Source organism: Abramis brama (assembly GCF_963993115.1).
Source record: "Abramis brama genome assembly, chromosome: 6".
Classification (NCBI taxonomy): Eukaryota; Metazoa; Chordata; class Actinopteri; order Cypriniformes; family Leuciscidae; genus Abramis; species Abramis brama.
This window is the reverse complement of record NC_139968.1, coordinates 16707221-16733204: the sequence shown is the minus strand read 5'-3', so window position 1 is coordinate 16733204 and position 25984 is coordinate 16707221. Positions and strand designations below refer to the sequence as shown.

General features: G+C 38.5%; 1 protein-coding gene, 2 long non-coding RNA genes and 1 pseudogene across 5 annotated transcripts; 3 read left to right on the top strand and 1 right to left on the bottom strand.

Annotated features, from left to right (window-relative positions):
- Positions 1-1812: 1812 nt before the first annotated feature.
- On the top strand, positions 1813-2718 carry LOC311085852 (beta-1,3-galactosyltransferase 2-like; the record flags this gene model as incomplete). The annotated part of the gene is made up of 1 exon (XM_084118469.1): positions 1813-2718. One exon carries the CDS (start codon positions 1813-1815, stop codon positions 2716-2718), a length of 906 nt encoding a protein of 301 aa, XP_083974595.1.
- Positions 2719-11916: 9198 nt separating this feature from the next.
- LOC311085532 lies at positions 11917-13288 on the top strand. The gene is made up of 4 exons (XR_014606863.1): positions 11917-11981; positions 12063-12124; positions 12205-12295; positions 12373-13288. It is a non-coding gene; the product is annotated as an uncharacterized lncRNA (long non-coding RNA).
- A 3706-nt stretch (positions 13289-16994) lies between these two features.
- On the top strand, positions 16995-17900 carry LOC311085850 (beta-1,3-galactosyltransferase 2-like; annotated as a pseudogene). Its single transcript has one exon. The product of its transcript is annotated as a beta-1,3-galactosyltransferase 2-like (transcript).
- Positions 17901-21014: 3114 nt separating this feature from the next.
- On the bottom strand, positions 21015-24502 carry LOC311085813. 2 transcript variants are annotated; one of them, XR_014606965.1, is made up of 6 exons: positions 24184-24502; positions 23815-23871; positions 23294-23366; positions 23037-23135; positions 22770-22930; positions 21015-21696 (listed from the first exon to the last, which is right to left on the bottom strand). It is a non-coding gene; the product is annotated as an uncharacterized lncRNA (long non-coding RNA). The 2 variants fall into 2 exon arrangements; XR_014606966.1 differs by lacking the exon at positions 23815-23871.
- Between the last annotated feature and the right edge of the window lie 1482 nt (positions 24503-25984).

Genomic DNA, 25984 nt, shown 5'->3' with positions numbered 1-25984 from the left:
TGTCAGTTAAATAAACTTGAAAGAGAATTAACAAATCACAGATTCTTAATGTTATTGCACTTTACAAAATGTCCCAACTTTTGGGGTCGTATGTATATATGTGCGTGCGTATATATAAGTTTGTTCTTGCAGTTTAGTTAGAAGCACACATATCTCTGTGAGGCGAGACTTGTTGAAAAGTGGCAGAGCAACATTTCTGTCTTTTTTTTTTCCTCCGCAGTAAGCCATCAGTAGTTAAAGTTCCAGATCTTTTGTTTTTCAACCAGAACTTCTGGCTTTAGTGATGAGTCATACATTTTAATAATACCATTTTCTTTCATGAAACTGTTATATGTGAGAACAATTCTCTATGAGCCTAGTCATTTTGCAGTTTTATGTTTTAAGTATTAGTTCATCAAACATAGCAAATAGTCACCATAAAAACATGAAATTTGTGGAAAGTTCCTGTTATAATAGTATCAGAAGGAGATTCGGAGTTATTTCGATGCATAGCTCCACCCAGCTAACTACTTATGAAAATATGATCTATGTAAAAAACTGATGCATGTTCCAATAGTTCATTTAGATATGCAGTCATGACATTTGGATTTGGAAGCATGTGGAAAAGGTATGGTCCCTACTTTTATTTGTTGTTTATGTGCGTTTCATTCATACTATAAAATCAACACTTTCATGAACACCATGCAGTAATTATATTCCCATAATAGACTAAACAATTATAAGTAAATATGAGGTTATAATTAGTCATATTTTGATACTTTATACTTCTGCTGATCTTTATTTAATAGCTTTTATAGTTCATTGTTATACCTGAAAATGTTCACAGTTATTAAAAATTCTTTAATGTATTGAAAAAAATCAGTATCTTATATACTATTATAGGATTATTAACATTTTGAATGAGATTTAAAATGTAAAATTCCCTTAAGTTAATTGTGTGCTTCTGTCATTTTTATTAGTTTATGTTTTTTGAGTTTAAAAAAGAAATCCATCTAATATTTTATATTTTAGCTTTATCTCCACTTTTCAATCACAAAAATGATTTTTAATAGTTTTAGTCATAGTTAACAATAACAAGTGGAAACAATGCCTGAGTATATACCAACTATACACTACTGACCAAAGTGCATGAAGGTAAAGATGAACTATGTTTCCCAAAAATGCAAATTTCGTGGTTTTAAAAAACGTATGTTGTTATGTAGAATACTGCGATTAGGCTACATATTTCAGCAAACATTGTGAAAGAGGTTTCAGTGAAAGTCAGACAGGGAAAACCGGCACGGTCACTTTTGTACAGCTTACTCATGAGATAGATCAGCTTCATAACATATTTGACTGTCAAATACATACAGAAACTGCACAGATAAATGGTAATTTGTGTGTGTTTGATATTAATACCAGTAGCAAACAATTTGATATTTTATTAGAATATTGTCACTGGCTGTGTGTGTCTGGCGCTAAAACTTACTCAGCGAAAACATTGCATGAAAAAATAAGTGTAGTGCTACTCAATATTTCAAAATAATTAGGACTGATTGTGGCAAAAACTAATCCAAGGGAGATGATTTAATATTTTAATGTTTCTCTTTCTCCTTCTTCAGATGCGGTTTGACTCCGGATAGAGCTTTAATGTGTCACATTAAAACAAGATTCTTTTGGATGTTCACAATTACATTATCATTGTCTACTCTGGCTTATATATATTTCTCTCTCAAGCAAGTTACACAACACCATCACACAATGTTTAATGTTGTAAATCAAACTCAATCCTATACTGAGGGCTTGTCTGGCAAACATTCTTTCTGGAAAATCATGCAAACACCTACAGCACTGAACAAACTCACTTCATCCATTAGCACCAAACCCATTTCAGTGCATTATCATGTAGCTCATCCAAGCAACTATCATTTCATTCTGGATTACCCTGATAAATGTCAGCAGAATCCGTTCCTGGTCTTGATGGTCCCTGTGGCGCCCCATCAGGTAGAAGCTCGTAACGCCATCCGGAGCACGTGGGGGAATGAGAGCACAGTCCAGGGAAAAGCAGTGATGACTCTGTTTTTGGTGGGTTTGACTGGAGGATCCGACTCTGAAAAAGCTCAACAGCAACTGGAGGAAGAGAGCCGACAACACAGAGACTTACTGCAGAGCAACTTTGTGGACTCGTACTTCAACCTGACCATAAAGACGATGGTGATCATGGACTGGTTGGCCACTCGTTGCCCTCAAGCCAATTTCAGTATGAAGGTCGATTCTGACATGTACTTAAATCTGGAAAACTTGGTGACTCTCCTATTGGCACCCAACACACCCAGACAGAACTACATCACTGGTTTTTTGATGTGGAACCAGCATGTCATCAGAAACAAAAAATCTAAATATTACGTCTCAGAGGAGCTGTACCCCGAACCGAAATACCCCACATATGTGCTGGGAGTAGGATATGTTTTCTCCAATGACCTTCCCAAAAAAATAGTTGAGGCTTCCAAGGACGTGAAGTACTTTAACATGGAGGACGCATATGTGGGCACTTGTCTGAAACGGTTGGGCACTAAACCCTCACGCGCACCAGATCCTTCTCGGTTTCGGACCTTTATGAAGGATTCTAAAAGTCACAACCTTTCCAATGTCATTACAACAATTGCGAGGTCACCGAAGCAGATAATAGAGTTCTGGCAAAGTGTTGCAAAAAATATCCCACTGACATTTTTGTCTTGATACCCCCTTAAAAAAAAGGGTCACGATGAGTGGCTCAGTTTGATGGTTTGCTAGCGATACTGGAGCCACATATTAAAAAGACGACCAATTGTGAACCAATTGATCTGATCAGTTCTGGATTGGCTCTGAATTGTCAAAACACCTCTCAAAATGCTTGCTACGGATGCAAATCTGTAGCATGCATTTTGAGAGGTGTTTTGACAATTCAGAGCCACTGAATGATGAATGCAAAAAAACTCCTCACGCTCGGCTGGTTCCTATTCTCTTTGGGTTTAGGCTAAATTTCAAGCTTGGAGCCCTCAATCCCCTCGGACGGCATGCTAAATACCCTTATTTTACTCGTTAAGGGGAGAGCAGGGGCGAAAGTACCATTTTTTTCAGAAAAACATAATTTGAAAAGATGATGTTTTAGACAGAGATATATTTTTGCTGTGGTCAGTCACTCACAAGTGTGGTCTATCAATACCCAACCCCAGGTCTTTACCAATTACTTTCGCCCCGGTTCTCCCCTACTCTATTCAATCATTCATGTGAACTTGTGAAAACAACTGCCACAGGTAATCGGGCATTATTTATTTATTAAAGATTTATTTTGGCCATTTTTGCCTTTTTATTATGATAGGACAGTGAGTAGACAGAAAGCGAAGTGAAGTGGGAGAGAGAAAGCGGGGACGGGATCAGGAAAGGTCCTCGAGCCGGAACTCGAACTCGGCTCACCCGAGCTGCCCACAAGCCTATCGGTGCAAATGATGGGAAATTCTTTTTAACTTGACTGCAATGTTTTATTCTCCATTATTGCATGTTGCCTGTACATAAATTAACCTTTATGTTATGTCATCGCAGATTAAAATCTATAAATCAAAATATTCATTGCATTTATGTAGAAAAGGCTTAGCACCCAAGGCTCTATTGCCACTAGTGGAAAACGATACCAAATCCGTACCAGCTGGCTCGGATCGGCACGGAATGAAACGGTTAAGTGAAGAGAACGAGAAGTATGAAAGACACCGGTGACGCAAGAGTTGCACTTGTCTTTGATTGCAAAGGTAAAATGCAGTCAACAAAATCCTTTTTGCCAAATGCATGACAGAAATGTGTGCACTTAATTATGTTTTTTTAAAAATAGTATTTTTATTCATGATAATATGTGGATGTGGATTAGATTAATACCAATAGGCCTACTATTTTTTGAAAATGCACTTGTTAACTGTTGAGAATGTTCTCTAGGCTTGTAATCAAAAATAGCCTAGGACATCTGTACATTTGTTTGTTGCAAATTATCAGACAATGTAATTGAGATGTTTACATTTGCTTGTTGGGGTAGGCTTATATTGCTTATATTGCTATAACTGACAACAAAGTTTCCTATTTGTATTATCATAATTTCACAAGTTTTATAGTTAATAAAACATTTAAAAACAAATTACATTATTGAATTCCCCTAATAAAAAGTCAATTGAGTAAGACGGTGTAAAAGGTGTGAGTGTGGATTAGTAATTTGGCACCTTGGTATGAAGGAGAAAAATGTTGGCCCTCGTCACTATCAAAGTTGCCCATCCCTGGTGTACAGACAGTGTCTTCGAGCGGTTTGCTGAGGCAATAGCCATTTTTGGGATTGTTTGTGATTTGGTTTTAGTTTAAGTGAAGTCAAGTCATCTTCATTTATATAGTGCTTTTAACAATGTAGATTGTTCCAAAGTGGCTTTACATTGATAATAGGAAATTAAAGTAACAGATATTGTTGTGGCTTTACAGCAGCTCGGACTGTGGTAAACCTCGGGAGAGACTAATATTAGCGTAGACACCATTCTTCTTATGATGTAACGAGTTCATCAGGATTTACTGGAAGTGTTCCCAGCAGGTTCCGGCTGACCTAAACTGTGCAGCCTAATATTGAATTATAGAAGTTTATAATGTGTTATGTGTATGCTAGGTCAAAGAGATGTGTTTTTAGTCTAGCTTTGAACTGACAGAGTGTGTCTGCTTCCCGGACAATGTTAGGAAGACTGTTCCAAAGTTTTGGTGCTAAATGGGAAAAGGATCTACCGCCAGCAGTCGATTTTGATATTCTAGGTATTATCAACTGGCCGGAATTCTGAGATCGCAATAGACGTGAAGGACTATAATGCGTTAAGAGCTCGCTCAAGTACTGCGGAGTTAACCATTTAGTTGCAAGTAGTCAGCAATATTTTAAAATTTATACGATGTTTAATAGGGAGCCAGTGCAGTGTTGACAGAACAGGGATAATATGGTCATATGATAATATGGTTCTGGTAAGAACTCAAGCTGCTGTGTTTTGGACCAGCTGTAATTTGTTTATTAAGCGTGCAGGGCAACCACCCATAATTGTAACGGTCACCAGCTGGAGTGCCCTTGAGAGCCACCAGAGGGCACTCCACACCAGACTATTATCACTCCCTCACAAACTACATTTCCCATAACTCACTGCCCGGACTCATCACTGATTGCATTCACCTGTGTCTCATTACCCTGTTAGTCTCAGCCTATTTATATCATGTTCACTCATTCACTCACTGCAAAGTTTTGTATGTTGTTGCACTGCATTTCCGAGCGTTTTCCCTGGTTTCATGTCTCTTGGTTTTTGGATTTTTTGCCTGTTCCGTGGATTACTCTTTTGCCTCTGACCCCTGCCTGTTTTGTTTGTTTGTTTGTTTGTTTGTTTGGATGGCCTACCTGTGTTTTGACCTATTGCCTGTATATTGGATTACGTGTCTGGATTGCCCCTTAATTAAAGCTGCATTTGGATCTCAACCTTCTTGTCTCGGAGCAGTTCGTAACAATAATAGTATTACAATAATCTAGCCTTGATGTTATGAACGCATGAACTAATTGTTCCGCATTTGTCAATGAGAGCATATGACGTATTTTATATATATTTTTAAGATGGAAAAATGCGGTTTTACAGATACTAGACACGTGATTTTCTGATGAAAGATTGATATCAAAGAGCACACACAGGTTCCTAACCGACGACGAAGACTTGACAGAGCAGCTATCAAGTGTTAGACAGTATTCTAGGTTATTACGTGAGGAAGTTTTTTGTCCAATAATCCAGTTTTTTTATATCAGCTATGCATTCCGTTAATTTTGTGAATTGGTAGGTTTCATCAGGGCGTGAAGAAATATAGAGCTGAGTATCATCAGCATAATGCCATGCTTCAGCATCAGTAGAACCTTCTGTGTTTTAATGTGAAAAAGTTCTTTCTCCACTTAGTTGAATACAATTTTAGCTTTTCTGAATATATTGAAATTGAAAGTATAATAGTATAATTACAGATTGAGAATTTAAAATGTCATCTATTCTCAGAGAAGAGGGTTTTTTTGTGCAGTTTAAGGAAGTATGGGAATAAACACAATGTTGTTTTGAACAATTTTGTATTTTTTAAGAATTGTATAGCCTACAATTTTTGTGATTTTCAAAGAAATGTATAAAATGAGATTACATCAAATCAGTCTCAAGTGAATTATAAGTACTCATGTACGATAAGTTATGGTTACTACAAGGCAGCGGGTTCCCTCAATTTAAGTAAGTAGACAGAACTCAGGAAAAACTTGTTAGTTTTAAGTTCAGAAGACTGACATTTTTAAGTAAATGCAACTTAATTAGATTAAGCTTGGAATTGTCAAGTTCACATAAGTTCACATAGTTCATTGTTATACCTGAAAATGTTCACAGTTATTAAAAACTTTTTAATGTATTGAAAACAAAATCAGTATCTTATATACTATTATAGTATTTATTAACATTTTGAATGAGATTTAAAATGTAAAATTCCCTTAAGTTAATTGTGTGCTTCTGTCATTTTATTAGTTTCTGTTTTTTGGGTTTAAAAAAGAAATCCATCTAATATTTTATATTTTAACTTTATCTCCACTTTTCAATCACAAAAATGATTTTTAATAGTTTTAGTCTGTTGGAAACTTCTTTTCCTTCATCAAAGCAAGACCAGGAGATGTTGGGATCACGTTCAAACAGAAGTTATTCTTTATTGAGAACTTCGCTGTACGTTGCTGCAGTCATCCAACAAAATCTCAATCTAAAACAGTATGCATTGTATCTTATAGGCATTTTAGGAGGAGGGACTTTTGAAGGTGGAGACAACTCAAAACAATGCAGAGGATGATTTGTTTCAATCAAGTGAAAACCAGTTTGGCAGGTTATCTGGCTTGCTCAAGAGAAACAGGCCTTAATCAGCATAACACTATCATTCAAATGATCCAATCAACCTGACAGTATCACCCATACCTTCACATGATCACAGAGACAAAAGCACAGCTGTACGTTGAGCTTAATGGTCAGGACATGCATAAAGACAAAGGGTGAGGGTGAGAGTCTCAGCCATTGATTCATTTAGAGAACAGGACTGGCAGGAATCTCTTGATATAATCATCATAACTGCTGCTAAACTTTCTCAGTTTATATTGGAATCTAAATTAAACTTGTTATTCCACAAGTCATAGTTAACAATAACAAGTGGAAAACATAGCTGCAAGCAGCAATTATCGGGACCAAGCGCAAGAAGACGACAAGGCATGCCAACATGGCTGGGAGTGTCAGACCAACTGCAGCAAGGAGCAATTAAAGACATTTAAAGATGAATTCAGGCAAAATGGCATAAAAATCATATACATTATCTAAAAATATGATTTAATTGATTATCACTTTCGACCAATAGGTGGCGTAGTTACAAAACTGATGTGATGTGGTCAGAATTAGTGACAATGACAAACCTTAAGATCAGTGGCATTACAATAGGCAGATTTATTCTAAAGTTATTAGCATTTTTGGAAATTTTGTTATAACTTTTTTACCACAAGGTGACGCTGCCCTGAAACTTTTTGAGTAACTTCAAGGCATGGTGCCGATGACTCGTACCGAGTTTCGTAACGATACGCTAATGCGTATAGCATTTTATATCACTGTACTGTATTGAAGTCAATGGGAATTTCATGTTTTGTTCTATTATAGCGCCACCAAGAGGCTCAATCCCACCATATTTTTATGTGTCCTCAGAGTGAGCCCATATATCTGTTTGTCAAATTTGGTGAAAATATCTCAATTCGCTTCGGAGTTGTAGACATTTATATGAAAAAACACGTAAAAAATTAGTGACACCTGACTTTGATTGGATTTTACTACGCATTTGGGTATTATTGTTTAGCCAACGACCTATGTTTCCAAACTTCTGATGGTGGTTTCGTCTCGATTGATCTCGACGGTTTCGAAGATATTGGCAAATGTTTTTTTAAGCGCTAAAAAACAACAATTAATATGGATAAATGCGCCAAAATGCAGCATGTAGCCTCAGGTCATGGTTGTGATGACATGTACCAAGTTTGGTCTGAATACGATAAAGCGTTGTGGAGATACAGCCTTATGTCTGTTTTCGCAAGCGCTACGTAAAATTTGTTTGTGAGTTTATCGAAAACAGTTTGACGAATCATCTTGAATTCCATAACTTTGTCGGCATGGTCTGGAGATGATCTGGTTAAATATTCGTGAAAATCAGACCAACGGCCTAGGAGAAATTAGAAAAAGTAGTTTTTTTGGAAAATTCAAAATGGCAGACAAATTTTCATGACGGAAAATGATGTCATAGGGTGCAATCGAATCGGCTTGAGCTAAGGAATTTTGTTTCTAGCCCTTATGGTTCAAAAGTTATTAGCATAAACATGAGTGAAACTTTGGACAGTTGGTGGCGCTAGAGGGATTGAGTTGGAGACTCCAAATTTGCTATGGGCTGCCATAGACTCCCAGAGCGGAAGAAGAAGAAGAAATGGAAGAATAATAATAAGAACGGGAACAGATACAATAGGTGCCTCCGCACCTTCGGTGCTTGGCCCCTAACAATGCCTGAGTATATACCAACTATACACTACTGACCAAAATGCATGAAGGTAAAGATGAACTATGTTTCCCAAAAATGCATATTTCTTTGTATTAAAAACATATGTTGTTATGTAGAATACTACGATTACATATTTCAGCAAACATTGTGAAAGAGGTTTCAGTGGAAGTCAGACAGGGAAAACTGGCACGGTCACTTTTGTACAGCTTACTCATGAGATAGATCAGCTTCATAACATATTTGACTGTCAAATACATACAGAAACTGCACAGACAAATGGTAATTTGTGTGTGTTTGATATTAATACCAATAGCAAACAATTTGATATTTTATTAGAATGGTGTTATTGTCACTGGCTGTGTGTGTCTGGCGCTAAAACTTACACTCAGCGAAAACATTGCATGAAAAAATAAGTGTAGTGCTACTCAATCTTTCGAAATAATTAGGACTGATTGTGGCAAAAACTAATCCAAGGGAGATTATTTATTATTTTAATGTTTCTCTTTCTCCTTCTTCAGATGCGATTTGACTACGGATAGAGCTTTAATGTGTCACATTAAAACAAGATTCATTCTGATGTTCACAACTACATTATCATTGTCTACTATGGCTTATATCTATTTCTCTCTCAAGCAAGTTACGCACCATCACACAATGTTTAATGTTGTAAATCAAACTCAGTCCTATAAGCATCTGTCCTGCACACAGGAAATATATCAGTTTTTCCCTTTCAGAGTGAAGTGTACACATTTTTTTTATTCTTCCATTCAGGCTCAGCCTAAATCTGCACGGGTTCAGCAGGTGCAGAGAGGCAGCGTTATCAGCGCTGAGACACAATGAGCCCAGAATCTCTGCTTATCTGGACGATTTTCTGATACGCGCTCACTCACGGGAGTGTGCAGAATGGGACAGGGCTGCCGTAGATCTCTTCGCCTTGCAGGCAAACGCAAAGTGTCCGCTGTAGGCTATGTTTCTCTTTCAGGGATGAAAATGAAATTTGTGGCCGAACATGTTGCTATGCATTCCCACCGCTGAGTCTAATTTCTCCCACCCTGGACAGAGTAAGAGAAAACTAATGATCTATTCTTCTGATAGATTGTCCAGCTGGACCTGCACTGTCAGATGCACTGCACTGGCAAATATTTTACCCACACCCGGAACAAGTCGATCTTTGTGTCTACGCCCGTGAAGGGTTCAATTTAAACACATTCGGCTTCTGCAGAAGGTTATAAACACTATCCAAAGCGCTAGAGCCCCATCAACTGTGTGGCCTTAAATAGCGTTTGAAAGAGAACATTAGGTCACTTGCGTAACCCCGGTTCTCTGGGAACAGAGCAAGGTATCTGACCAAGCTTCCCTACTCGTATAACACAGGGGAAGAGCGTGCTAAGGGGTAAGACGAAGGAGGTAGGGGTAGGGGAAGGGGTAAGACAGAGAATTGGGATTCAGCCTTAGAATGCCGTTTTGGGTTTCATAGCTGTATATATAGAGAGGGTGTGGTATGAGGCGCCACGTAGGTTTTAAAGGGTTAGTTCACCCAAAAATGAAAATTCTGTCAGTAATTACTCACCCTCATGTTGTTCCAACCGTGTAAGACCTTCGTTCATCTTCGGAACATAAATTAAGATATTTTTGATGAAATCTGAGAGCTGGATCACTTCTCCATAGGCTGCTAGGTGACCGAAACTTGCTGGCCCAGAAAAGTTATTAAAGAGATCGTTAATATAGTCCAAGTGACTACAGTGGCTTAATCTTAAGTATATCAAGCGACGAGAATACTTTTTGTGCGCAAAAACAAACAAAAATAACGACTTTATTCCACTATTCATTTCCTTCTCTCTGGGCAATAAATAAAACAATGAAATCAAAATTTTGATTTCATTGTTTTATAGATTCAAGTGTTTTTATGGCTCTGTATTCCCCTATTGAATAAAAAATGTTTCAGCCTAAATTCTATCTGTTCATCATCAATATATATATATATATATATATATATATATATTTTTTTTTTTTTTTTTTTAAAGTGGCGTTGATATAAGCATGGTTGCATTCCCTAGTTGCTTGAAACATTGTTGTTAGTCATAATTACTTGGATCCGCATCGCAAGTCAATCAGCAATTGTAATTCAGTTTCCAATTCTAGACATGCCCCTGTGTCTGTGTATGCTGTGTCTCTTCATATTCTACACAGATTTATGCCAGTAGAGATCCACTTCCTGTAGAGTTTAGGTGTAAGGTGTATTCATAGCAACAACTTGTAAAGGTGCAATTTTCTGAGAGCTCCGACTTGTACCATGTGATCGCTATACCACCTGACCATTTTTTCATTGATAGTGTTGCCATAGAAACACTCAATCTTCTAATTATGTCATCTGGCGTGACTGCAGTGCTCCACTCTTCCAAACCTAATCAAACACTCCTGAACAAGCTAATCAAGGTCTTCAAGATTAGGCTACTGGAAAGCTACACGCAGGTGAGTTTCATCAGGGTTGGAGTTACCCAGACTTCCTTGGATCTATAAATCTTTGGACAGCAATTTATGTTAAGGGATTCAGCAGCACATGTTTTCGGGTGTAGTTTTGTGTGCCTCACTGGACTAATTCAGCGCGTTTTCCAGTAGAGTTGATTGTGAGATCACAGGTCGAGAGGTTGACAGCTCGAGTGTACGGCTCGTTGAGTGTTGTTTTATTGTGTTTGTTTGCATGTTTGAGCACAAACCATGCTGGAGTCATGGGTGAGAAGATCTTTTAGCTTCATTACACCGCCTGAAGAAATGCATAAATAAATGTCTTACAAAATATGATGTTCAGTACAATTAGTTGTAATAGTAAACTTATGAACAACATATTGATGGATGTCCTCTTTCTGCATTGTACTTCTATAACACACCTCACCAGTAGTGGGGTAGGTTTTAATGGCACTCTGTGTCTTTGAAACTAATTGTCAGTTTAGTTATAAATGGTATTTCTACTTGATTTGAAGCAGATAAATGTATGAATATTTTCAAGTTTGAGATGCACACTGCAAAACCCCTGACTTATAAATACTGAACCTATTACAACAACACTCCTGTGGTGTCTGGTAAAGCTGACGGTCGTGCCGTGGAGGATGTACTTGTGATTGAGACTGCTCTGGAGGACAGTGTTAATTAAACTGAACTAAATGTGAAACTATAAAGTAGAAAGACTGAACTAGTATTTTCTTGTAAAACCTACTCTGATCTTTGACCACTTATCATTTCTGTCATGTGTCTGTGTAACGGTATCAGGTGATTGACAGCAGCGTCATCCTATCAGCGAGTAGTACCTTGCATTTAAGTCTGATTGGCTGTTACCTGGGATGCGTCACGTCCGATTTCCCCGTTTGTTTTGCTAGTGTCGACGGTGGTTGTAGGTAAGCGAGCTGTGTTTTAATGGGTGATCATTTTGTGGAATTTTCCTATGTATAACTTTTTAAATCATTTTTATCAATTAGTGTAGCTTCGGTGCGGTGCCCTTTGTGCTGCTTAGTGGGTCCGATGACTGTTCACCTCACAGGTAATGTTTATTGTTAAGAGCTTGTGATATGGTGCTGAAATGGCTGTGTGGGGTTAACATTCTTTTCGGATATCAAATAGGCGTGATTCCCTGTATTCCATTTCGTAACCGGTGGGCATGACTGACCAATCCGTGTCTATTAAGCGTGCTATCTAGCGTGATCTCCTGATGGTAAGTGTTTATACGTTACTATGACTGGGAGTGGGGATAGTATTATGATTGGTAACATCTCCGTTTGTTTGTTATAGGATTCTGCCTCTCGTTCTATGCTGTGATTGTTGCTACTGTCTTCGCACTATTAAAGGGCGGCAGTTAATACGGCCGCGCTGACGCGATCATCATTAAAGAGAAGGGGACTGCTCGTTTGGTTCTTACCGTGGCGTTATCTTTGACCCGTTTCATATTCCTGGATTGTGTGGGGGACTAGTTGGTTCCTTCCACGTGTAGGGGAGCTAGCTGCCCTCTGTGTCTTTGTGATTTGAAACCTCTTTTGTTTGTTTCCTGTTAACTTACTTCTCTTTTGGAAGTATAGTTTGTTTAGTTAACTTGATTTTTATTTTATTTTCACTTCATCTTTACTATTGTAAAGCCATTTAACTGCGTGTAATATTTAATCAGGCCAGTTAATTGCTCGGTTCATGTGATCAACTATCTATAAGTACAATTCTATTTGTGTGTGTGAACCTCTACTGAGCTAAAATTGTCTTGTATTAATCAGGTGACCAACTAATTGACTTCTCTGCGCTTGAATGGTTTTTCTCTTTATTTTTGTCATTGACATTTATTGTTGTGAGGATTTGCTTTCTTGATGTCCATCTGGTAATTTTTATGAACATTGTTATAGTTTCTTATTTTTATTTTGCAGGCGCTGGGGTCCCACGGGTGGATTGCTCTTCCTCCTCCTGGTGGTGGTCCTTTATCGTGTGCAGTGTACACTGTTGAGTGTGTGATTGTGTGATTAAGTGACACAGGTGTGTGTGTGTGTGTGGAAGTGTGCTCCGTAAAATCAAATTCCACGTTGCTTCCTGCCGTTGGGAGCCTCAGGCCTGCCGGTATTTAGTTTTTGTTTTTGTATATTTTTCTTATTGTTTAGTTTAAAGTGGGTTTCAGTGTCCAACATTTTAAAAGTATCTTTTCATTAATAAACATTTGTATTTTTGTATTACTCACGTCTCTTGCCTAATTCTATGAGGGAACCGAACCTGTGTGCTTTGCTCATTGTTTGAATATTTTCCCTGGGGCTAATCCCTAGGGTGGCGTAGTCGGACTTTCTTTATTAGGGAATAAAAACTTGCTCTTGTGTTTCAAAAATTACACCGCCCCGCCACATCTGTATCACAGCAAAGCCAGGACAGTGTCCAAGCACAAAATCTGGAGGAGGAAATTGTGCAGAGTTGTGTTCCTATGATAGTGACTGTCCGAAACATGAGAAATGCTGCAGCAATGGATGTGGACGTCAGTGTATGGCTCCATTTACAGGTGTTTGTTCTATTAGTGTTTGAGTCAGCCTTATTTCAGTTGGATGTATTTTATCGTTCACCGTGTATTGAGTATTGAGCCGATAGCACAGTTTCAAGCACAGGATTGCTCTACAAATTTAATAGATGATGAATAATACTTAAAATACAGTTCTTTCTGTAAGTACAACTTGCTGTTCATGCTTTGTGTTTTGTACTGTACATCTAAGACTGAATGTTGCAAAACGGACTGACTAGAGCGGACTATCTGAATCCATGCAGTGAAGCCTGCAGCTGAACCAGCAAAGCCTGCAGTGTGTGCCGAAAACTACCAACAAACTCACCCCGATGCCCCATGTTCTGGCCCTAAGGGGGGTCCTCCAGAGTCTGTATTGATGCCTGTGGCCGAACCAGCAAAGCCACCAGTGAAGCCTGCAGTATGTGCTGAAAACTGCCAAAAAACTCACCCTGATGCCCCATGTTCTGGCCCTAAGGGGGGTCCTCCAGAGCCTCCAGTGAAGCCTGCGTCTGAACCAGAAAAGCCTGCAGTATGTGCTGAAAGCTGCCAAAAAAACTCACCCTCATGCCCCATGTTCTGGCACTAAGGGGGGTCCTTCAGAGTCTGTATTGATGCCTGCGGCCGAACCAGCAAAGCCTCCAGTGAAGCCTGCAGTATGTGCTGAAAACTGCCAAAAAACTCACCCTGATGGCTAATGTCCTGGCCCTAAGGGGGGTCCTCCAGAGCCTGTGGTGAAGCCAGTGTCCGAACCAGAAAAGCCTGCAGTATGTGCTGAAAACTGCCAAAAAACTCACCCTGATGGCCAATGTCCTGGCCCTAAGGGGGGGTCCTCCAGAGCCTGTAGTGAAGCCTGCGTCTGAACCAGCAAAGCCTGCAGTATGTGCTGAAAACTGCCAAAAAACTCACCCTGATGGCCAATGTCCTGGCCCTAAGGGGGGTCCTCCAGAGCCTGTAGTGAAGCCTGCGTCTGAACCAGCAAAGCCTGCAGTATGTGCTGAAAACTGCCAAAAAACTCACCCTGATGGCCAATGTCCTGGCCCTAAGGGGGGGTCCTCCAGAGCCTGTAGTGAAGCCTGCGTCTGAACCAGCAAAGCCTGCAGTATGTGCTGAAAACTGCCAAAAAACTCACCCTGATGGCCAATGTCCTGGCCCTAAGGGGGGTCCTCCAGAGCCTGTAGTGAAGCCTGCGTCTGAACCAGCAAAGCCTGCAGTATGTGCTGAAAACTGCCAAAAAACTCACCCTGATGGCCAATGTCCTGGCCCTAAGGGGGGGTCCTCCTGGCCATAAAGAGTGTGGCAATGCATGCAGTTAACGGTGTTGATTTTACCATTGATGTATGGGATGTTTTTCCTGTTTAACAAATAAATCACATACTTTAAGTCTCTATCTTATCTTAATTTGCCTGAAGAGTTTCATTTTATATTGCAGCAGCTGTTGCCCAAAGTGGTTCACAATAACTAAACAACAGTACAGAAAAAAAAAAAAAAGACAAGGTAATGATCAAACACCCATGAAGATGCCCAGGAAGTCTTAAAAGATGTGCTTTTAACATGGCCTTAAATTTCAGTAGTGACTTTACTGACTTTACAGAAGTGGGAGTTCATTGTTCATCTCTGTGCCATTATCTCAAGATGGATTATAAAATGCCAGCATACTAGAAAGATAACTGGCAAAATTGTGTGACACCTTATAAACAAGTAACCTGGTCTATAGATAATTCTAACAAAACGGTCACTATTTTAAAAACGGAGTAATTGACTTAATTATTTTTTTGGCTGATTTGAGCATTCTCGGCAGCATTCTGTATTTTGAAGACGTGCCAATGCTTTGTTGTCAATTCCAAAGTAAAGAGTTGCAGTAGTGTGTACAAAGCTCTCACTTGCACAATCTGCAGGGGTGATCTCAAGGAAGCTTACTTTCATATAAGCAGTGGTGGAATGTGTAACGAAGTACAAATACTTTGTTACTTAAGTACATTTTTCACGTATCTGTACTTAAGTAGAATCAATAGTGCATACTTTTGACTTTTACTTCATTACTTTTTGCAGCAATTATTATACTTTCTACTCCACTACATTTCTACAACGTTTCGTTACATTTTCTGATCATTTTTCCACCCTGCCAAAACAGGGATTGAAAAAAATCTCCATGTTTTCAGTGCTGATGCGGTGGTGAGCGTTCATGTAACATGTAAGGGTGGCGCTGCCAATAAAGCACCTAAAAGCTGTCACAAAGAACCGGCAAAAATAATTATTATGAATATGTAAAACATAGCAAGGAGACATTTTAATTGTTTATTAATAAACAAGTGTTTTCTGTGTCAGTGTCGGCTGCAAAGATGAAGTTGACGATGCTGACTCGCGATCTTCGCAGTAGTGAACATAAGGATTACATAAGCAGATAGCAGTCTGTTTTCTTTCGTTTTGGATTGCTCTGTTTAAAAGTAGACATTTCAAGCTTTCTATATATATATATTTCTCAGGTCTGTGAGGCAAGTAGGCTACCTTATACACTGAGTTTCGGTTCATTTATGAGACGAGCTCCAGTTCACACGCCGGCGCCTCCGTGTCATGATTATCTATTGTCTGTTATATTTACTTCTTATTTACTAAATCCAGGCAATTGGTTAATGAAACATTGATTAAAATTAAGATACAATTAATACAAAATGAAATTCACTTTAAAGAAAGGCTTTGTGCTTTCTGTTTGAGGTCTCTGTGAAAGTTTTAAAGCAGTCTTTTAGTGCCTCTTTCAGAGCGGTCACGTCCGTAACATTGTTTTTTCCTCATAAATGCAAACACAAAAGATAAAATTAATATTTTATGTTCTGTGGAGTGCCAACCCTTCTTCATCCAGTGGGTAGTATTAATTTTGGTTTGCGCAGTGTAATTCATAGAATTACAAAAAAATATTTTGCCACCTAAAAATTAAAGAGTTTTTACTGCAAATGTCACGTCCATAACGCTGGGATTGCCCAATTTTAAAGAATTTATCCTCAACTAGTTTTGTGGTGTTGGTTTATGTATTGTATAATGTTAACTTCAAATAAGGGGTGTGTCGCGATTCTGCCTTCTCACACTGTGACACAGGTTCATGGATCTGAGTGTCGCGATTTCGGTTTCATATTGCATATTGTTAAAGCCCTAATTATTAGAATATAGACATTAAGAGAATAAATTGTTATGCAAGTACTTTTACTTTTAATACTTAAAGTACATTTAAAATCAGGTACTTTTTACTTAAGTAGGGTTTTCATTGTGGTACTTCTACTTTTACTAAAGTAAATTTGTCTCTGGTTATTTGTAATTTTACTTAAGTACTGAGATTCAGTACTTTCTCCACCACTGGTCCTATACTGAGGGCTTGTCTGGCAAACATTCTTTCTGGAAAATCATGCAAACACCTACAGCACTGAACAAACCCACTTCATCCATTAGCACCAAACCCATTTCAGTGCATTATCATGTAGCTCATCCAAGCAACTATCATTTCATTCTGGATTACCCTGATAAATGTCAGCAGAATCCGTTCCTGGTCTTGATGGTCCCTGTGGCGCCCCATCAGGTAGAAGCTCGTAACGCCATCCGGAGCACGTGGGGGAATGAGAGCACAGTCCAGGGAAAAGCAGTGATGACTCTGTTCTTAGTGGGTTTGACTGGAGGATCCGACTCTGAAAAAGCTCAACAGCAACTGGAGGAAGAGAGCCGACAACACAGAGACTTACTGCAGAGCAACTTTGTGGACTCGTACTTCAACCTGACCATAAAGACGATGGTGATCATGGACTGGTTGGCCACTCGTTGCCCTCAAGCCAATTTCAGTATGAAGGTCGACATGTACTTAAATCTGGAAAACTTGATGACTCTCCTATTGGCACCCAACACACCCAGACAGAACTACATCACTGGTTTTTTGATGTGGAACCAGCATGTCATCAGAAACAAAAAATCAAAATATTATGTCTCAGAGGAGCTGTACCCCGAACCGAAATACCCCACATATGTGCTGGGAGTAGGATATGTTTTCTCCAATGACCTTCCCAAAAAAATAGTTGAGGCTTCCATGGACGTGAAGCACTTTAACATGGAGGACGCATATGTGGGCACTTGTCTGAAACGGTTGGGCATTAAACCCTCACGCGCTTTCTAAGTTTCTCACGCGCTTTCTAAATCCTTCTAAGTTTCTGACCTTTATGAAGGTCTTTCCAAGGTCATTACAACAATCGCTAGATCACCGAAGCAGATAATAGAGTTCTGGCAAAGTGTTGCAAAAAATATCCCACTGACATTTTTGTCTTGATACCCCCTAAAACAAATTAATTTAGAAATTATAAACATGCTCAATTTAAAGTGGTAAATTGAAGTCATTATGTGTTGCAATTTCAACTTATTTTTGTATAAATTTACAAAAAAGGGGCCGTATTCACAAAACATTTTATCTTACCAGTCCGAATTTTTTGTGTGCGTTTTTTTGTATTTGTCATCCTATAAAATTCATCACACACAGAAACCTTGCACACTGAGTCCGATGCCTATTAATTAACCCGGGGGGGGTCCATCCCGAGCGATTCAAAGTTTACTTCACAGATGTCAGTGGCTCAGTTTGATGCTTTGCTAGCGATCTGGAGCCACATATTAAAAAGACCACCAATTTCTGTGAACCAATTGATCTGATCAGTTCTGGATTTTGGCGTTCACTTGTACATGGCTCTGAATTGAGGGGTTTTGACAATTCAGAGCCACTGAATGATGAATACAAAAAAATGACCACCCAGACTCCTCACGCTCGGCTGGTTCCTATTCCCAGCCGGGAATACTTTGGGTTTATGCTAAATTTCAAGCTTGGAGCCCTCAATCCCCTCGGACGGCACGCTAAATACCCTTATTTTACTCGTTAAGGGGAGAGCAGGGGCGAAAGTACCATTTTTTCAGAAAAACATAATTTGAAAAGATGATGTTTTAGACAGAGATATATTTTTGCTGTGGTCAGTCACTCACAAGTGTGGTCTATCAATACCCAACCCCAGGTCTTTACCAATTACTTTCGCCCCGGTTCTCCCCTACTCTATTCAATCATTCGTGTGAACTTGTGAAAACAAATGCCACGGGTAATCGGGCATTATTTATTTATTAAAGATTTATTTTTGCCATTTTTGCCTTTTTATTATGATAGGACAGTGAGTAGAGAGAAAGCGAAGTGAAGTTGGAGAGAGAAAGCGGGGACGGGATCGGGAAAGGTCCGCAAGCCCGGAACTCGAACTCGGCTCACCCGAGCTGCCCACAAGCCTATCGGTGCAAATGATGGGAAATTCTTTTCAACTTGACTGCAATGTTTTATTCTCCATTATTCAATGCATGTTGCCTGTACATAAATTAACCTTTATGTTATGTTGTTGAGTTATGCTACACTATTGTTGCAGCTAGCGTTGCATTCGGAGGAAAAGAGTGGACGATAGAGATGAATCTTTAGCCGTTCTTGGTAACTACGGCAAATCAACCGGGACAAACATAATGACGCAAACGCGTCCTCTATAGCCTGCACCTTAGTGCCCCCCGTGGTATAAACATATGCACCATACAGAACTGTACAGCATTACATTAAATAATATACAACTGAGGACATAATGAACATATTTTAACACCCCCACTTGTACTCAGGTTGCTATACTCTAAGCAAAAAGATAACAAGATAACAAAAAAAAACAAAAAAACAGAATGAATGTGGACCCCTGTCATACACATATCAATCTCCAAAAAGAGCACCTGCAAACCTCTTCAGTTTCAACTTATTTACAGGTTTGGTCATTACATTAGCAATCATGTTATCAGTAGAACAATACATCAAAGTCACTCTTCCCTCATTCACAGTAGACCTGATAAAGTGGTACTTTATGTTGATATGTTTACATCTCCGTCTGCTTACAGGGTTTTTGGCGAGAGCGATTGTTCCCTGATTGTCCTCATGTACTATAGTTTGTGTGTACTTGTAGTTATCTATACCTCCCAGTAACTGCTCTAGGTATAAACACTCCTGTATGGTTGAAGCCAGTGCCATATATTCCACCTCACATATGGATAGCGCAACAGTAAGCTGCTTTCTAGTCTTCCGCGAGACCAGGGAGCTGTTCTGACTAAGGCTCACAGTATCCCGTGGTACTGCATCTGTCACTGGTATCAGCCGCCCAGTCGGCATCACTGTAGGCCTGTATACCTACACTGTAAAAAAAAATTTGTTCACTCAACTTACATTTTTTAGTTATTTTTTTGCTTTGACTCAGTTAAGTTTTATTGACTTAATCTACTAAGTATGTTCAACTTAAAAAGTTTAGTTGACATAGTTAAAATAGTTGAGCCAACAACTTATTTCAAGTTACCTGGACTTGTAAAGATTAGTTGAAATACAATAACTTACATTTTCAAGTTACCTGGATTTGTAAAGATTAGTTGAAATACGATAACTTACATTTTCAAGTTACCTGGACTTGTAAAGATTAGTTGAAATACGATAACTTACATTTTCAAGTTACCTGGACTTGTAAAGATTAGTTGAAATACAATAACTTACATGTTCAAGTTACCTGGACTTCTAAATATTAGTTGAAATACGATAACTTACATTTTCAAGTTATCTGTACTAAAGTGTATGTTCATTGAACTTAATTTAGCATATTTTCTCAACTTGCAATATAGCACACTCAACCAAATAAATAACAGATTTTTCCATACAAATGGTTTTATTGTTCCTTACAAATCAATAAATGTTAAGAACAAACTGTTAACATATTCAAAGGAATACAATTATATCACAATTGCATGAAGTTTAAAGATAAAAATGTATTTGAAAAATGCATAGAAAGTGTATTCATGTGGGATTTTTTTCATGTTTGTACAAGTTTTCAGCATTGATGACCTGACATGCATTCTCATTGCTTAATTTTTTTAAATTTTACTTGGCTAAAACATATATTAAGATTTCATGTGTTTTAAAGTTATTTCACAAGGGGGTATATTTATGTGAAAAATCTTAAAGTCTCAGTTCACACAAAAAAAGTTGCTCACCTGTTAATACCTGTTAATACTTTCTATTGTTGGTAGACAAATGAAGATCTTTTTAATAAAATCGGTGAGCTTTCTGTCCCTCCTTTGACAGCCTAAGCAACTAGCACTTTCAAGGTCCAGAAAAGACATCCTTAAAGTAATCCAAGTGACTCCAGTGGTTTAACCTACGTTTTATGAAGCATTGTCAGTGTTTCATTCCATTTTATTTATTAAATAGTTTTCTCCATCAAATGTTTACAAGAACATAGCAGCACATGATTCTTGTGTCGACGCGAAAGCTGACACTGCTGCATGTAAACAAATATATAAACCACTGACGTCACTTGGATTACTTTAAGGATGTCTTTTCTGGACCTTGAAAGTATTAGTTGAATAGGATGTCAAAGAAGGGACAGAAAGATCAAAGATTTCATTTAAAAAAATATCTTAATTTATGTTTCAAAGATAAACAAAGGTCTTTTAGGTTTGGAGCAACATGAGATCTAACATCTAACAAAATAATTTGAATTTAGGTTAAACTAACACTTTAAGATTTTTCACATTAATAATACCTCTTTAACTGTGAAATAACTTTAAACCACATGAAATCTTAATACATGTTTTAGCCAAGTAAAATTAAACAAAGTTAAACAATGAAAATGATGTCAGGCCCTTGATGCAGAGAACTTGTAAAAACATGGGTAAACAAAAAATTACAGATGAAAACACAGGCTCTTTGTAGAAATACATACCTTACCTCAACAACATCTTTAATTCAACAATGTATTTTTAAGAGAGTGCACTCTTGCACTGCAGGTATCAGCTCCAATGTTCATGAATCACCTCGAAAGTGTATCTGAGGTGTTTTCTGGGGTAGTTTATGTTGAGAGCATAAAGCAATGTCATTTGTATGTCACCAAATCCTCGCAGAACAACTGCTTCCTCGATTACAAGGGCCACATCACTAGAGTTGCATGGAATTGGGTCTATCACATCTTCCACCACTGCGATGATTCCTAGAGTCATGCCCCGATCATATCTTCTTCGGAATCTGTGTGCTGTATTAAAAAATGACAAACTTCAAAATGTGCTTTCACACATACAACACTGAAGCTAAACCACTTAAACACAACATGAGTACACCAAGTCTTATTTAGTGTTCCAAAGAAGATTAAAGGTCTTACAGGCTTGGAACAATATGAGGGCGAGTAATTGATGAGAGAACTTTCATTTTTGAATTAACTATCCTGTAAAAAACCTTTAAACTGAGAGACTTAGGTCAAATACTATACACTGTGAATAAACGGAGGCATTTTGCATCTGTACACTAAATGAAGCATTATAAAATGTTACAATCAAGCTACAATATTTTAAGGCCTAAAGAAATTGATTTCACAGGGGACTTTTTTCTTCCAAAATGTAATTTTGATTATCAAAGATAAAACTTAAAGGTGGTATCAGCGATTTCAGGCCCAAACATAAATGATCACATTCATCTAATATTTCCTAACGATCCGCTAGCTGCCCGCCCCATAAGCATGCTGTCAAAAAAACGCGTCTCTCTAGGTAGCCTAGGCTCTGAGATCTGCACACAAAAACAGTTGGTATCAACATCACTCAAAACCAAAATAAATAGTGTTCCAACCAATCATCGACAGGGGCGGGTGTTGTGAGGTTTTCGCGTGCAGCCGTGCACGAGCGCAAAACCTCACAACACCCGCCCCTGTCGATGATTGGTTGGAACACTATTTATTTTGGTTTTGAGTGATGTTGATACCAACTGTTTTTGTGTGCAGATCTCAGAGCCTAGGCTACCTAGAGAGACGCGGTTTTTTGACAGCATGCTTATGGGGCGGGCAGCTAGCGGATTGTTAGGAAATATTAGATGAATGTGATCATTTATGTTTGGGCCTGAAATCGCTGATACCACCTTTAATATGTCATTATAAAATGATTGACTAGAAGGTGACTAATTTTAATTTATTTTAAATACGCATTAACAAATGACATATTACTTTTTTCTTCAATATTTTGCAGCACTAATAAAAAATATGCACGACAACAGAAATGGCAAGAAAGGAAGTGCCCATAATGTTTATGAAAAAAGTACAGTAGAAATATATGTACTTACATTTTTATCTAGGCTGTCCATTATGGTCCTCATTTCAGCAATGTCAGCAAAGCGCTTGAACGGTAGACACAACAGTTTTGGTAGATGCCAGTCAAGACCCTCATAAAAGGACTTGCTCAGGTCCAGTGAAATTAGCATGTTGAATTCTGCACTGATCTAAACTAATATTAAATGACACAAACATAACAGCAGCATGTTAAACAACACTGCAAAATAATATATCTACATATTCATCTAAACACCATTTTCAGCAGTGTAGGACTTTACCTGTCTCTCACAAAAAAAGAACCGGCCACCTCTTTTTCCATATCAGATACTGGAGGATCCTTTTTTAACTCTCCTGTCTGCCTGTAATGCCACAGGTCTCTGAGAAAGCATAAAGATCACAGTTCAACGTAAAAGCTGCAGCACAGAGCCGGACAGATTGTGTATGGTCCCTGGACAAATGTATTTTTTAGAGCAAATTCAGTTCTAAATGAACACACACAGTCTTTATAGATGCAGGGAAGCAGACAGTTACTTACATGATGGCAGTGTGTAGTGCCTTCTGTCAATGCGTTCATTGGTTGTCTTGAATAAACAGAACTTGCTGCTCCACTTTATTGGTCAAGGGCAAAAGAAAAGAACAATTAAGTCAACTAACATTTAATAAACCGAGTACACATACACAATCAAGATCAAGACTAGATCAATAATAGTTTATCACCAAATTTGTGGATATATATTTATTGACATTACTATTAAGACCTTATTAGGACAGTATTAGCTGCTAAGCATTTCACTAGTTCTGGGGAAAACACTGCGATGGTTAAGCGGTTGCTATAGTTACATAATCTCCCACAATAAACTAAACATAACTGACCACAGTCTTTTAAGTTCGACATTTAATAAGTAAAACTAGACAGTTGTACAACAACTTTTCAGTTATGGAGCGTCCATCTCGAACACCGGAGGATTCTGATAATCCTGCCGCACCACTCACACAGTTTTACATTAAATTAACGTTACATTATTTGTCAGCTCGTTGTTGTCGTAACTTACTCACGCGTCGACGCTGCTTTGCCTGAATGGTGATTAGACTTGCTGATTTTGGCGCAAATAACTTGAACATGAGAGTGAACAAACATGGTAGAAATGCGTTATTTTTCACGACATGCATTTCCCGCTCTCTAGGCTATTTTAGCATTCATCCATATATCAGTCTCTCTCACATAATATATATATATATATATATATATATATATATATATATATATATATATATATATATTAGCCTATGTAACGTTAAACTGGTAAAACTGGATTAGCAACGGTCCAATGTGATCTAGAAACGTTGATATTGAACAATACATGGATGATTACTTCATATGTCATTTTACAAGTTATTACATCATATTAACGAATATTTACTTACCATATTTGATGATAGTGGAAGAATTAAATCATCTGCCGATAAACTCTCCAGCAATGGCCGATGAAGGAGTCAAGGCGAGAGACCTGTTTGTTTCGCGCTTCACGTGATCTCATCTCGCGATAAAAAATGAGAACTAACCTTACTGGTTCAGCATATGTTTTTAAGTTGAGGCGGCAAATACTCTAGTTATGTCAACTTGCAGACTAGTTGAGACAGTGAAAACTTAACATGTTAAGTTGAATTAACAAATTCAGAAACCACAAGTTGTATCAACTTACAAAATTACATTGAAACAACTAAAATGCGGAATCATTTTTTACAGTGTAGCTTCTCACTGTTGTTTCTCCTAAAACTTAAACCTTTCTCTGCTGTGCCTTTGAGATACCTAAGTATGTGCTTCACAGTGACCCACTGTTCCTTTGTAGGCTCAGCAAAGTACTGTGATAACCTGCTCACCACAAAACTTAAATCTGGTCTGGTGCAAATAGTCAGGTATATAAGACTTCCCACAGCCTCCCTGTACATCCTGACATCTTCCATCTTTACTGCATCCTCAGTATACTCTAGCTTTTGCTCACAGGGTGATTCTCTGGTCCTACAGTCTTGCATATTAAAACGCTGTAGTATCTTGTTAGTGTACCTTTCCTGTGACATCTTTACACACCCATCTGACTGACTAATATCGATACCCAGAAAATGTTTGAGTTTGCCCAGATCTTTCATTTTAAACTTTTCTGCAGGCATCTCTTTCACCTTTTTCAGTCTCTCTTTATTGCTTGCTGAAATTATCAAGTCATCAGCCCATATGATTATGATCACCTTTCCTTCTTTTGACTCTTTGGCATAAACACAGTGGTTGGCTGGGTTTTGTGTGAACCCATCCTCAGTTAGACAATCGTGCAAAACCCTATTCCAATTTCGCCCGGATTGTTTTAGACCATAAAGTGATATCTCTAACTTATAAACTATACCCTCTTTCTCTTGATAACCCTCTGGTGGATTGATGTAGATCTCAATGTGTATGTGAGCGTGCAAGTACGCTGTTTTCACGTCCATTTGGTGCAGGAGTAAATTCTCCTGTGCTGCTTTCTGTAGCACCACCCTTACACTCGTCAAGTCTGCCGTGGGTGAAAACGTCTCCCCATAGTCTACTCCCATTCTCTGGCTGTAACCCTTGGCCACAAACCATGCTTTGTATTTGTCTTTTCCATCTACATCAGTCTTGATAGAGTAAACCCATCTACCCCCCACTGTTTTCTTGCCTATTGGCAGTGTTGTCGGGATAAAGGTTTTGTTCTTGTTCAAGGACTGGATTTCCTCATCCATGGCTTTTACCCATTCTTTTGAGTTAGCTGACCCCATTGCTCCCCCAAAAGTCTGTGGAATGCCACACACCACTCTGCAGCAGTAGTCTACCGTGATATGAACCCCATCACTATCACTGTCTTCAGTTATGAAGTCATCTAAGTAACTCAGTGTTCTGCTTTTTCTAGTCGGATACCTCCTACTCTCGGGTTCACCACTTGTCACACTCTGTTGTGTTTGATTATGGTCACTAGACCTCATTACTGCACCTGGACTATCACTATGTGCAATTCTACTCCGTACACTTGGCTCTGGAGCATTTTCTGTACTCCTACTCTGTGTGGTCTCACTAGTCCTGGGTCTCACACTGTCATAGCCATCGCTTGGATCTGGCTCACCTGTCTGTGTCTGTTTTTCTACCGCTGCCTTGCTCACAAACTTCACTAGCTGTGTTTTTGTACTTTGTTCGTATCTGGATGATACACCAAATACGCCG